A 14,119-nucleotide genomic window follows, 5' to 3' on the forward strand; every position below is an offset into this window, starting at 1 on the left:
CTCCAATGTCCTGCTAGATTCGCCACTGGCAATTGCTAGTTGTGTTGCAAATATATACTCCACTTGGAGTTAAAATTTGGGGCTGATGTAAATTTTTGGCACCAAATAGAGATACATCATCTGTTGGAGGTCGTTGTTTTACATCACCCTTTGAAGATGCTCTTGCATGCACATATAGTACTTTTCTTTGGCTTGCTTGCTGTGGTGTATCAAGAATATTGATGACTCCCGCAAAAAAAAAAGAATATTGATGACAGCGTGCACAAACTGAGAGCCGTTTATCCAGAAACCAACGCTTGAGATCGACCAGGACATAAATAAGTTTTTATTAGGAAAAACAAAAGGATCGCAGAGGAATGAGAAGATCTAAACGGCCTCTTTGTTAACAGAAAACACCCTCGAGTCGCCTTTCCTTTTCAATCCGCACCCCGCATCACTCCCTCGCTCCACTCCTCTCCTCACCTCCGGCGATGGCCGGCCGCCTCGCCGGCGCCGGCGCTTCCTCGCCCCTCCCCCGCGCGCTCCTCCTCCTCGCCGCGGTAGCCCTCTTCTCCATATCCTTCCTCTCCCTCCGCTCGCTCCGCCCCGCCGCGGCCCCCTCCCTCCCCCTAGATGAACCCCGCCGTCTCCGTTTCTCCTCCCCTCTGCCGGCGTCGCGCCCCTCGGTCTACCACTCGCCCGAGGCGTTCGCGGCGGGGTACGCGGAGATGGAGCGGAGCTTCAAGGTCTACATCTACCCGGACGGCGACCCCAAGACCTTCTACCAGACGCCCCGGAAGCTCACGGGCAAGTACGCCAGCGAGGGATACTTCTTCCAGAACATCCGGGAGAGCCGCTTTCGTACCGAAGACCCCGACAAGGCCGACCTCTTCTTCGTCCCCATCTCGCCCCACAAGATGCGCGGCAAGGTCCCCCCTACACTCTCTGTAACCCTACTGCTCGTTTTACCGCATTATAACGCCTTCAGTATTGTACTGTTCTTGGTATACTCGGATATTACTGTGTGGCTGGCGAGCTACGCGCATTGTCAAACTCTGAAGTAATATGGATTCTGACGGTATGTTAGTTAATGTGTACACAGATCACAGCTGAAACAAAAGTAGAACGATGTTGTAGAGATGCTGTTTGAATTGGTTGGCTATATATTGACGTAAGATGTTCGGTGTTTCAACTTGCTTGCTCGCAAAAGTAATGGAAAATTATTCTTTCTTATGATAGGCATGGTTGAACTGTTTTTCTTTTTAAGTTTAGCGAACAGCTGTATGACCAGAAGTGACTTGAATTTCACACGCTGGTTATTTTGTGTGTGTTCTTCTGATTTTGTGATTGAATTGCTCTGATATTTATTTACATGCATCATTTTTAGTCTTGCAGGGTACTTCATATGAAAATATGACAATGATAGTTAAGGATTATGTTGAAGGCTTGATAAGCAAGTACCCTTACTGGAACCGCACACTAGGAGCGGACCACTTCTTTGTCGCATGCCATGATGTAGGCGTGAGGGCGTTCGAAGGACTTCCGTTCATGGTGAAGAACTCTATTAGAGCTGTCTGCTCGCCAAGCTATAATGTTGACTTTATCCCTCATAAGGATGTTGCTCTGCCTCAAGTATTACAGCCATTTGCTCTACCTGAAGGAGGGAATGACATTGAAAACAGGTTGAAATGGCACTTCCTATTTGTTGTGCTATATAATGTAATTATAATGGCCTCTATATGTGATATAAAAGAAAAAAATTCTGTATGCTAGTTTTTATTTCATTGAAACACGTCAGAAATTCATAGTATTTAAATGTTTGGAACTCTTGAGTACTTTTTTTTCTAGACTTAGTGGCTTGGTGCCTTCCAGTATGACTCTAATAACTATACCCTCTTGCAAAATGAATCTGTTTTGTGTCAGAAATTTTGTGAAACACAGACTCTTATTACCCAACTGTCTCCTTATTTATGCATTGAGGTTTATACTCTTTGAATCTGATTTGTTTGTGCACATGATTTTAAACTGTGATAAATGTTTTCTTCTAGTGCATATTGGAATTTGGAAGTTACTCGTAATTGATAGCCATAAACTGGTCGCCACTGCAGCGTAAACATCTATCTGCACTCTTGACATATCTGTATCTTAAATTGCTTCTTTTGCAATGGAAAACAGGACAAATCTTGGATTTTGGGCTGGTCATCGCAACTCGAAAATACGAGTTATTTTGGCACGAGTCTGGGAGAATGATACAGAACTTGCTATTAGCAATAATCGGATTAATAGAGCTATTGGCGAGCTAGTTTATCAGAAGCAGTTCTACCGTACTAAGTTCTGTATCTGCCCTGGTGGCTCTCAAGTTAATAGTGCTCGTATATCTGATTCAATACATTATGGCTGTGTCCCTGGTTAGTATTTTTGACATGCAAAATACATGGCACCCATGACCATTCCTTATTGTTATTCCCCTTTCATGGGCAATCAAATTTTTTAGTGATCCCCATATTATTATTTTCTAATTATCTCTATTGCGTCCTTTTAGTTATTTTGTCGGACTACTATGATTTGCCTTTCAATGATGTTCTTGACTGGAGAAAGTTCGCGGTTGTACTTAAGGAGCGCGACGTATATGAACTAAAGAGTATCCTGAAATCTATATCACAGCAAGAATTTGTTGCATTGCACAAATCTTTAGTTCAGGTATGCATCTTTTGAGTAAATAATTGAGTAGTAGATTTTGTCATTATAGAACTTCCAATTTATGCATTCATCTTCCTTTATCTACTGTACAAGATAGAGTAGTTATTCACGGTCTGAAGGACGCTGTTAAATATTGAATCTTATTGTGATGGAAAATAATCTAGAAGATCAGGGTACAAAGTAACAAGAGCTTGTTCGTTGGCTGAGTTTCTAATGTGTCACTTGACTTGACCTGCTGTAATCTGAAAAAACAAGAGTGAAGAACTGAGTAGTGGAATCTTTGATTTGGCTATTTTATTTCTTCTGTAGTGCATCAAAAACCAGATGGTTATCAAAATTCTAGTGCGGTCCGATACTAATATGTTAACTTGGGATTGCAGGTTCAGAAACACTTTGTATGGCACTCACCTCCTGTTCCTTATGATGCATTCCACATGGTTATGTATGAGCTGTGGCTGCGGCATCATGTGATCAAGTACTAACTCAAGGCTTCACGCTCAATATTTGCAACATAATGGCGTGATCCATCAGAATGATGTTATAGGTCTACCTGCTTGTGATATACCAAGTGCGGCCCCTGTTCTTCGCTCTTGTAGTTAGTAGCTGGATGGGTCATTGGTGCAGCGGAAAACATCTACATAGAAATGTTGGCAATCGACGATATCGCTCAAATGGTGTTGTAGTTATTAGATTCATTAGCCATTCTTCGATTAGCTGGTTCCCCTCATATTCGAGTCCTTTCTGTGGCATTGCTTTTGTAGTTTGCTTTGCTATATACTGATCTGCCTGAGTAATCGCTTATGCTTATACAAATTTTGCACCTACTCTTGTAAAGTAATGTACGCTGTTACTGATGAGATAGTAAGCATCCAAAGATATATTAGATTGACATAATCACCTCTTTTTGCTCCTGCGAGACATGATCCAACTACTTTACTCATATATATGATTATTACGGATGAGATGGTAAATGCAGAGACATGTCAGATTGACATGCTAGCATCAATGTGCACCCAGAGGCTCATACGGTTTTACCCGGGGGGGCTAATATGGCTGTGCATGACAGTTTTCATGTTACTTTTGCATCACTATCATCCATGTGCACCCAGAGGCTCAAACGGTAAGCATTCAATGTATCATCAATGGTAGTAGCACTAACAGATTTCATCATAGGCATGTTGAGTCAAAATATTGCAGAAATCGCTTGAGCGCAACATGCCAACATGTACTTGAAAGTTGCTGAACTCATGTGGTTCAACATGGTTACAGCGTGGCAGCGGCAGAGCAACCAGACTACCATGGGTCTACAAGTGCATTGTTCATTTCTAGCAATGCTAAATATGAATGTTGATTTGGCAGTACAGACTTGTATACATGACATCAGGCATTTTATTTTTACGGATATGGACTGTGCACCAAGACATTAGCTAGGGTGTAGCATCTGTGGGCACGATACATTGCAGCCTTTGGCAAGAGCAGCCGCCAAGTGATCACTTGATAAGAATGCACCTGATTGGTGAACCCTCGGAGCCAACCAGTCTTAGAGGTAAGCAGTGCAGCATGTATAGTCCAGTGTTGATGTTGTCTAGTTTCAGGACTTCGACTGGGATGATATCCTGACAGAACAAAGTAAAGTAAAACAACCGACACTTTCGATCAACGATGCTGTCTCTAAGAAGGCAATTTATTTGTGTTCTTCGTCACCGACATGTGAAATGTCTTTGGAAGAGCATTAGAATTTAGAATATCGTAAGCAAGCATTGTTCCCCCCAAAGAGGTTGATCAGCAAGGAATTGGTGGGACCAAGACTTTGATCAATTTGTCAACATGCAATGTTGTACTAACATGTTGTCAGACTTGGGGAATAAGCAGCATATGACCAGAGGCTAGTGCAAAACTATGAGGTTATAACTGGTGGCTTCAATTTCACATGGGTTTCTTTTTGGGGCCATGAAAGGGCACATCTTACCGCATTTTTTAAGAAGGCCACATGGGCAGTGATCAAGTGATCAAATGAAGCAACTGATATATAGTCAATCCCTGCATAATTTGCCAACATCACCATGTTAAGTTCACATCAGATAAGGTATGCATATATTGATCCACCAGTTAAAAGGTCATGAACTAACTGAACCTAGGCAGTTCACAATTTCACAAGGTCCTTACAAATTTGGTGCAATACAAGTACAACTCCTGTTTACTTACCAACAAGCTTGATGTCGGTGTTGTCAACTAACCACTGTGCACCATCCTCCGTAAATCCAACAAAACTCATATCACCTCCTTGCTTCCACATGAGCCCCCTACAGATCATTTGCTTACATGCATGTAGTAATGATATGGTGAAAAATATATTATCTACTTGAATATTTGCCCTTCAAAGAGGCCAATACCTGTCTGTGTTCAATGTCCTGAAGAGAACTCGACGAACACCTCTTGGTATATTTAGGGATTCCATTGCTTCAGCTGCATGGAGTTAGAGGGGAATTGAATCCTTAGGAATTTCTCTATGTAGGTCCTTTGATTCACATGAATGGAATCCTTAGGATTTTTTTCCTAAGGAAGCCTTTGCAGTTCATTTTGGAGGAAAGTTTCTATCCACTCAAACCTCTTTTTCTACGCCCTTCGTTTTCCTGCGGTGTATCAGATCGTTGGTGCTAATTCTTGTCGGTTTCTGTTCATATATATTCATGTGTACAATAACACTAAAATCATGTGTTTTTCCTATTCTTGTATTTTAAAATCCTTGCGAATCAAAGAAGTCCTTACGGATTCCGTTGCTTCAGCTGCATAGAATTAATGGTGCCATGATATACCAAATACCAGACAACATTGATGTGAATCGAATATTTTTAGTAAAGAGTATTAGCACTTCCCATTTTTTCAAAATGAAGATGCTGGTAAATGCATACTGAATTTGCAACAACCCACCGTAAAGAAAACATGAAGTAAGTGATATTTGAATACGATGCCATATTAGAATGCACATGTATCTCTAATGCCATGTTAAATTAGTCTTGTGACATGATATGAGAAGTTCATTAACAGGGTGATTCATCATCGATGATGCAATAGAGGAGCTGATCTCCATGTAAAAGAAGAGAGAACACATCCCCAGGTCCTTTTTTTCGATAAAGACATCCCCAGGTCCTACCTGTTATATTTGTGTGTCTTGGAACATCGACCAGTAAGGCAGGACCTGTCCAGATACAAGAATAAGTCGACCATTAATAAATCATTCATTAGTACCATGCTAATTTTAATGATGTCTGGCATGGAAATCTTTGGGTCGAAAAATATTAAGAGGGCATTTGGCGATATAGTTCTTTTATCTTGAGAGTACGCCAAAGGCTTACCATGTCCCTATAGAAGTCATTTTGCGATATTGTTTGCCCTTCTTAAGCAACTTGGACAGATCCTGTCTCACAGCTACTCCGGATCAGAGAACATCAACTACAAGGAAAATCGATTGTCGTGTTGCCCACATGAATTGGCATCTATAGTTCTCCAAGAGAGGGACTCAGGGGCGAGCCCAAGATATGAAGTGTGTGTAACTTCTGCTGTAGCTTTTATTGTACCTGGCGGCTACATGGTTGATGGTTCACCGACACTTGCGGAGAGATTTGCTTTTAAAAGTCTATGGTAATGTATTGGCTTTCATTGTCTCCATGGCGGCTACAATTTTTCTAATATTACATGGGCAGCCTATGTTAGACCTACGAGACATGAATGGTACATAAAGAAGGCCTACTACGACATGGTGTTTTCTGTGGATCTGGTAAGTATTTGATATTAGATCCACTCACCAGTGGAGCTTAGTGAGGGCCAAAGGGGGCCATGCCCCCCCCCCCCCCTACTAAATTTACACATAGTATAACACATACTCTCTCTGTAAAGAAATATAAGACTTGTTATATCACTAAAGTAGATCTAAAAAGTCTTATATTTAACACCATTTGGGTCAAATTTAACATAAGTACACTAGATTAGCCCTCTCAACTCTATTTACGACTCATTTATCCCCCTCTCAAATCGCGTTGAAGCCCCATCACTAGGGACTGAGCCATTGATGTCCCGAAGATTCAAATTCTCCCATGTTAACCATTAATAGGATACATGCTTCACATGGTCAGACAAATGGTATGTTATCTTGCATATGGATTAGTCCATCACAAGTAAGATGTATCACTATCACTACATCTACTAAGCTCCCTAGAAAGGAAGCCTTGTGGCACAATGGAGTTGGGGCACGATGACGGCGGCCCGAACAGGGGTCGATGGGAGCCGAATCGATGGCAACGACGGTTGAAACGGTTTATGGGAGGTGTCGGCTAGGGTTTGGCGGCGCGGCTCCTCAATTTTTACTAACTAGTAGTTCAATTGGTCCCTTGTATGTTTGGACTTTTTAATTAATACGTGTTTTGTTTCTTCAGATTTACTATAATCAGTCCTGCAAACGGTGCTCGACACTTACTTTATTCAATTGGTCCCTTGTATGTTCTTGTTGATCATTGTTCAGATTTATGCGTAAGTTTCCTACAACTTAAAATTTCAGTGGTGGGATGATGATGGCAGGCGCGATAGGGCGTCGGCGGAGGCCACCGGTGGTGGCACGGTTCACGTCTTACAGGGTCGTGGTCAAGGTATGAGGTAGACTGGTTGGAAATATTCCAAATTACTTTTTTTTGCGAGATAAATTACTATTATTTCGATTGCTAATTACAGTGATTTGAATGATTGATATGATGTTTACTATTTGGAATGCTAGTTACGGTGATTTGATTGATATGATTTTTTTTTCTTTTGAAATGCTAGTTATGGTGATTTCGATTATGCTTTATTTTTTGGAATGCTAGATTTGATTGATACATACGATGCTCTTTTAATGCTAAATAGCAAAATGCCCGTGCATTACACGGAACATCAAGATGCGTTTTTTTTACAGAACACTTGTTGTGATTGACCCATGCAGGAGTAATCTCATGTGTAAAAACTAATGATATCTCGAGAAACATGAGAGATAAGGTGAGGAGGAGTAGGGCGTGGTGGTGATTGGTGGTCGGACTGAGCGAAGGCATGGGGATGGACGACGCCGGCAGTGGCCACCATGCCAGATTGTTCCAGAGGCTTTTTTTTAATTGCTCAACAATAAAGTTATGGGAGATAAGGATGAACGAGAGAAGACCTTATCTGTAAATATGGAGAGATGTGCGGGTATCTTTTTGTAAAATTGTCATAATTTGCTTTCTATCTGTCAGATATACCGGACAGTCTATATTACAAGATGGCAGGTACACCATCATCACCAACTCGATTTTTTTATAAAAAAAAGCAGAGACGATGGTGTCTTTTGATTGCTAACTATGTTGCTTTAATTGATACAACGGCGCTAGAGCAATGTAGGTCATCAGATCTGAGATAATGGAAGGCTGATATTAAATGTTTCTGTCATAACTTGCTTGTTTAATAGTAGTGGAGATGGAGATGGAGATACTTGCTCCTCTTAGCCTAAAATAGGGAAATGGTGCAAAGTTTTGAGGAGTAGAAGTTAAATTTTTGATATGTTTAGAGAATCTGGCAGCTGATATTTAGTTTTCTAAAATATATTTTTTCTCAAATGCAACTTTTGAGGGATCTTTTGAGATGCTGTAGCTAACCATTTAACCAGGGTTTATTTGCGAGACCGCAGGGCGGAGATTCACAAAAATTGTCAAAGCCTAGTTGTGATCGGAGAAAACCAGGGACGCTCACCGTTGAGGACCTCCAGGTCGAGCGTGTCGACGTCGAGACCGGCGGCGAAGTGGGCCTGGATCATGTGCCCCGGCGCGTCGACGTGGGTGCCCATGTGGCAGGGCATCCGGAGCTCCGACAAGTTGTAGTCCGACCCGTTCTCCATCGACTCCTTGAGCCGCACCAGGGGCCCCGCCGCCGCGTCGGGCGGCATGCCCGGCCGGTACGCGTGCGTGATGTCCACGATGCGCCCGCCGCCGTACTCCTCCAGCCCCGGGGCATGGCGCCGGCCTGCCGCGCCTCCGGCCGCCGGCTGCTGTGGCGATAGCCTGGTGTGCCGGGAGGAGGACCAGCAGGAGGAGGGTGAGAGCTGGCGGGCCCGCCATGCCGCCGAGCGCTGACTGCGGACTCTCTGGGCTGTGATGGTTACTGCAAGTTGCAGCTCTTTCCTTGACTTCTGGTGGTCAATACAATGCTGATGAATGGAGAAGCACGCACCGAGCTTTTCTCAGGCCGGCTGGTTGAGATTGAGACAAACGGACAGTGAGAGGGGCGGTGTCTGAAAACCACAGGATTTTAGACTGTTCAAACACTCCCCGGCAAATAGTATGTATCTGTCAACCATCCGTGCACCTGTTGTATCACTCATCCATGTACACCCAGAGGAAGAATGAGAACTCATATCAAAAGATTGTACTACTTACACATGTTCACCGGCATGCAACTTATTTTGCTTTACAAGAAACGTAGCTGCAGATATACATATTTTTTTTTGCGGGGTCTGCAGATATACATATTACAACAGTATGGCACGCTAGCATTACAGAGAACAGTCCAACGTATCAGCAACGGTAGCAGGCGAGTCGAGTCGAAATATTGCAGAAACTGCCTGAGAGGAAGATGCACTTGAAAATTACTGAACCCGGTTGGAAATTATACAGCTAACAAATTCGTGTGGTTCATCATTGGTTACAGACTGACACGAGTCGCTATAAGTCTGTCTTGCAGTACTTGCTTATTCGTAGTACTGCTATATTTCTTTTGTTCATTTTACAATACAAACTTGTATGCATGACAAGAGGCATTCTCTTTTTCCACTAGGACGGACCGTGGACAAAGATATTGTAGCATCTGCGGGCACGATACGTTGCGGCCTTTGGCAAGAGCAGCCACTCGGATAAGAATGCACCATGGGTGATCACTTGATAAGAATGCACCTAATTGGTGAGCCCTCAGAGCCAACCAGTCTCAGAGGTAAGCAGTGCAGCGTGTATAGTCCAGTCTTCACGTTGTCTAGTTTCAGGGCTTCGACTAGGATGATATCCTGACAGAACAGAGTAAGTAAACCAACCGGTAGTTTCAATCAATAGTGCAATTGCTAAGACGGTAAGTTCATCACTGATATGTGAATTTAATGTTCTCTAGAGAAGCATCAAAATAGTGTATAGAAACATTGTAGCCCCAAAAGAGGTTGGTTAGCAAGGAATTTGTGGAACCAAGGCTCCAGTCAAGGGTGGCTTCAAATTCACATTCTTTGAGATCATTAAAGGGCAGCATCTTATTCTTACCGCATTTTTGAAGAAGGCCACATGGGCAGAGATCAAATGATCAAATGCAGCAACTGATATATAGTCAATCCCTGCAGAATTGCCAATGTCATATGTTAGGTTCACACCAGATAAGGCAAGTAAATGCATATATTGAGCCACCAAAGGGCATGAACCAACTGAACCTAGGTAGTTCACAATTGCACATGGTTCTAGCAAATATGTTATAATACGAATACAGCTCCCGTATACTTACCAACTAGCTTGATGTCCGTGTTGTCAACTAACCACTGTGCACCATCCTCTGTAAATCCAACATAACTCATATCACCAGCTGCCTTCCACATGAGCCCCCTACATATCATCTGCTTACTTACATGTTCAATACAGCCTATAGAAAGATCGACTGGCGATATGGTGAAGAATGTAGCATCTACTTGAATATCTCTTCTTAAAGAGGTCATACCTGTCTGTGTTCAATGTCCTGAAGAGAACACGACGAACACCTTTCGGTATATTTAGGGATTTCATGGATTCAGCTGCATAGAATTAGTGGGGCATCATATATCAAATACTAGACAACGTGGATGTGAATCAAATATTTTTAGTAAGAATATCAGCACTCAATTTTTTTTTTCAAAATGCAGATGTTGGTTTTAGTAAGAATATCAGCTTACTGGATTTGTATCAAACAGGATGAATTCTATGGAGAAACCAATATCTGAATACATAACCACATTAGTAATGCACATGTTTCTTTCATGTCATGTTAAATTAATCTTGTGACATGATATGAGAAGAAGTTCATTAGCTGGGTGATTCATCATCATTGATGCAATAGAAGAGCTGAGCTCCCTGTAAAAAGAGAGAGAAGACTTCCCCCACACCCTACCTGTTATATTTGTGTGTCTTGGAACATCGACCAGTAAGGCAGGACCTGTCCAGGAACAAGAGTAAGTCAATTGTCAATGCTAATTTCAATGAAGTTTAGCAGGGAAATCTTTCGGAAAAATATATAGAAAATGCTAATTGTCAATGAACAAGAGTCTTTTGTCCTTTATAAACAATTTTAATGGACAGAGTTTGTTCTACAGCTACTCCGAATCAGATTCAGAGGACATCAGCTACAAGAAAATGATGTCAGGCGGCCGCAATCCATGCTGCCGTGCTGCCTCTATGAATTGGCATCTAGAATTCCCCATCTCATCATCTAGCCAACCATTTAACCAAGGTGATCATATATATGTGCAAAGACGGCAGGCCGGAGACTGACAAAAATGGTCAAAGCCTAGTTCTGATCGCCGATCGGAGAAAACCAGGGACGCTCAGCTCACCGTTGAGGACATCGAGGTCGAGCGTGTCGACGTCGAGGCCGGCGGCGAAGTGGGCCTGGTTCATGTGGCCCGGCGCGTCGACGTGGGTGCCCATGTGGCACTCCATCCGGAGCTCCGACAGGTTGTACTCCGACCCGTCCTCCATGGACGCCTTGAGGCGCACGAGGGGGCCGACCGTCGCGCCGGGCGCGAACGCCGGCATGCTGGGGCGGTACGCGTGCGTGATGTCCACGATGCGCCCGCCCCCGTACTCCTCCAGCGCCGGGCCGTGGCGCCGGCCTGCCGCGCCTCCTCCGGAAGGGGGAGAGCCGCCGGGCGCCGCCCCGCAGGTGTCGGCCTCCGCGCCCGCGTAGCCCGGGTGCGCGTCGCCGGCCGCCGTGGCGAGAGCATGGCGCGCCGGGAGGAGCACCAGCAGCAGGAGGGTGAGAGCCGCCGCGGCCATGGCTGCCGATTTGCTGCGCCGAGCGCTCACGCTGGACTCCGTGGACTCTGGGGAGTGGGGAGTGATGGTAGTACCAGGAAACTGCTGCTCTGGCATTGGTACAGTACAGTGGTACCGGAAGTCTGGATGGGACAAGGGGCTGCCGATAAGTACGGACCGAGTTCGGTTGACTAGATTGGCAAATTAGATGCCTGCTTCTGTCAGGCTTCAAAGCTGGACAAGAGAAAGAGCCGCTTCCTGGAAACCAACCACAGAAACTGATTCGATCGGATGGACGTCTCCTCGTCGGACGCTGGTCTTGCCGTTCTAGGCTAGATAGGTAGATCCTGAAGATCAGCTACACCCCAAACACCACAAATAAGAAGAACGATAAACAACAAAGCACCATTTGAGGTAAACGGCCGAACATCGATGAGTCGAGGCCACCAAAGTGGTGTGTTGAGGAAGGGCACGACACCGTTGCCACCGCCCGATCAAAATGATTTGAGATTTCATTCGGAGTGTCTCAAAGAGGATCGAGCAGCCACAAAGATGCCTTCAAGAAGGATGACGCCCACGGGCGCCTCACCGATGGCCTATCCAAAGACAGACAAGGTTTTCACCCCCAGCTCACACGATCCATGCCTGAAACATGGTACGGGCATACTGCCGTACAACCACCACCGACCGCCGATCGCCAACCACCACGCGCGCCTTCACGTCCATGATAGCCGGCCAACATCCGAGCCACGGCAGAGCAGGTCGCACGCAGCCCCGTTGCACGACGGGTCGCCGATGCTAGATCGGCCAGATCTGGCCGGGACCGTCCTGCACGACACCACACGAGAAGACGCCGCTCACAGCCGCCGCACACCGCCAGGGCCACAAGACGCTGCTACACCACCGCCATGCAGAGCCGTCGCCACCCATCGCGCCCGACGCCACGCCACTGGGCCCCGCATCAGCACAATGTCTAAGCACGTTACGCAATCCCGCGCCAGCCGCCGCCAAGAAGAGAGGAAACAGACCCCCGCCGCCACCAACGCTGGTCGGGCTTTGCCCGGCGGAGGAGGGGAGAGAGGCCGGGGGAGAAGGAAGATGGGTGGCGCTAGGGTTTCCCCCGAGGACGCTCGCAGGAGCGGCTTGGGGGAGAAGCCTTCATTTAATTGTATCCATGTTCTATTTTTTTTGCATGTGATCTCGACATGAAGGCTACTCGGAAGATGGACGCTGAGAGGGACCGCCGGATTTGGGACCGTATAGTCGCCCCAGAGGCCACCGTAGACAATGGCATATGGCCGAAGTGGGATGCACCCGCCCTAGACCGCTCCTCTCCGCCGAGGCCCGCAATGTTGGCGCCCGCGCATGTTCGGCATGGGATAAGGCTACCTTGGCCCGTTTCCACGAGATTGATGCTGCCAATGCCGCATATCGCACCGACAAGTCATGCCTGTTACAGCCACAACTAGTTTAATTACTTTTTATTTTTATTTTTACTTTTTGAGAAAAGTTAGTTTATTTGGTTGTCTATACTAATAAAAGTCGTGGTGTGACTCATTTTCCACCCCTTTCTATGAATGAAATCGCTTGTAATTCTATTTTACATGAATCTGTTATCATTCGAAGCAAAAACTATGCGTATTGTGCGTTGATGAGTGGGGAATTGGGGGAAAGAGTTAACCAATGACATATAGGTCCCACACACATGGAAATTTTGGAGGTTGTATTTTTTTCAATTCTGAGATTGCGCGTGGAATCTAGAGTCTCCATATTCCTAGCAATCACCTCCATCATGATTATGGCAATCCATATTCTTGACGATTCTACCAAAGTTGCTCTAACACTTTTTTTCTCGAGAAAGCACATGAGTATGGGTTTCATATATTGATAGGAAGAGAGAGGTGAAAGAACACCGGTCCACAAAGTTACGCCTTGGCCCATGGGACAAAGCTCATATTACAAAAGGCTAATTTTCCCTAACCGCCCTCATAGACAACTCAAGCAAACAAGGGGCCATGTCAACCTTGAAGAACCCTACCTGAACTCACTCTGATGTGACCTGCATAACCTGGCGAAGGATGTCCCGCACGGATGCAGTAGCACCGTCAAAGACCACCACATTGCGGTGCTTCCACGTCTCCCAGAGCACTAGAGTCACGAAAGTGTTGATGTCCTTTGGGTGCCTCGAAAACATGGCAAGTGTTGAGCACCATGGCAGGAGGCGATCAGCTTGTCTGGGAACCCACTCACCATGCCCCCAGGCTGAGAGAGCCTCGAACCACACCATGCGGGAGAAGATGCAAGCCCCTCCTCACCAGCCCGTCAGAGGTCCAAATTTTGTTCTTGAGGATTAGCTAGGTAAAGAATTTACACCACATAGGAGCCTTGGAGCGCCAAGTGAAGCTTGC

The 14,119-nt window shown here is 45.2% G+C and overlaps 2 protein-coding genes and 1 pseudogene across 2 annotated transcripts; 1 reads left to right on the forward strand and 2 right to left on the reverse strand.

The window, feature by feature from the left end:
• Positions 1-384: 384 nt before the first annotated feature.
• On the forward strand, positions 385-3,576 carry LOC125517534 (probable glycosyltransferase At5g03795). The gene is made up of 5 exons (XM_048682735.1): positions 385-908; positions 1,375-1,661; positions 2,155-2,387; positions 2,522-2,679; positions 3,060-3,576. The coding sequence occupies exons 1-5, from the start codon at positions 471-473 to the stop codon at positions 3,159-3,161; spliced, it is 1,218 nt and encodes a 405-aa protein (XP_048538692.1). The 5' UTR covers positions 385-470; the 3' UTR covers positions 3,162-3,576.
• Positions 3,577-3,857: 281 nt separating this feature from the next.
• Positions 3,858-9,093, reverse strand: LOC125517536 (annotated as a pseudogene).
• Positions 9,094-9,299: 206 nt separating this feature from the next.
• Positions 9,300-11,903, reverse strand: LOC125517535 (cyclase-like protein 1). The gene is made up of 6 exons (XM_048682737.1): positions 11,291-11,903; positions 10,849-10,893; positions 10,423-10,495; positions 10,213-10,310; positions 9,978-10,048; positions 9,300-9,733 (listed from the first exon to the last, which is right to left on the reverse strand). Exons 1-6 carry the CDS (start codon positions 11,826-11,828, stop codon positions 9,608-9,610), a joined length of 951 nt encoding a protein of 316 aa, XP_048538694.1. The 5' UTR covers positions 11,829-11,903; the 3' UTR covers positions 9,300-9,607.
• Positions 11,904-14,119: the final 2,216 nt, after the last annotated feature.

Source organism: Triticum urartu, chromosome 6 (genome assembly GCF_003073215.2).
Source record: "Triticum urartu cultivar G1812 chromosome 6, Tu2.1, whole genome shotgun sequence".
In the NCBI taxonomy this organism is placed as follows: Eukaryota; Viridiplantae; Streptophyta; class Magnoliopsida; order Poales; family Poaceae; genus Triticum; species Triticum urartu.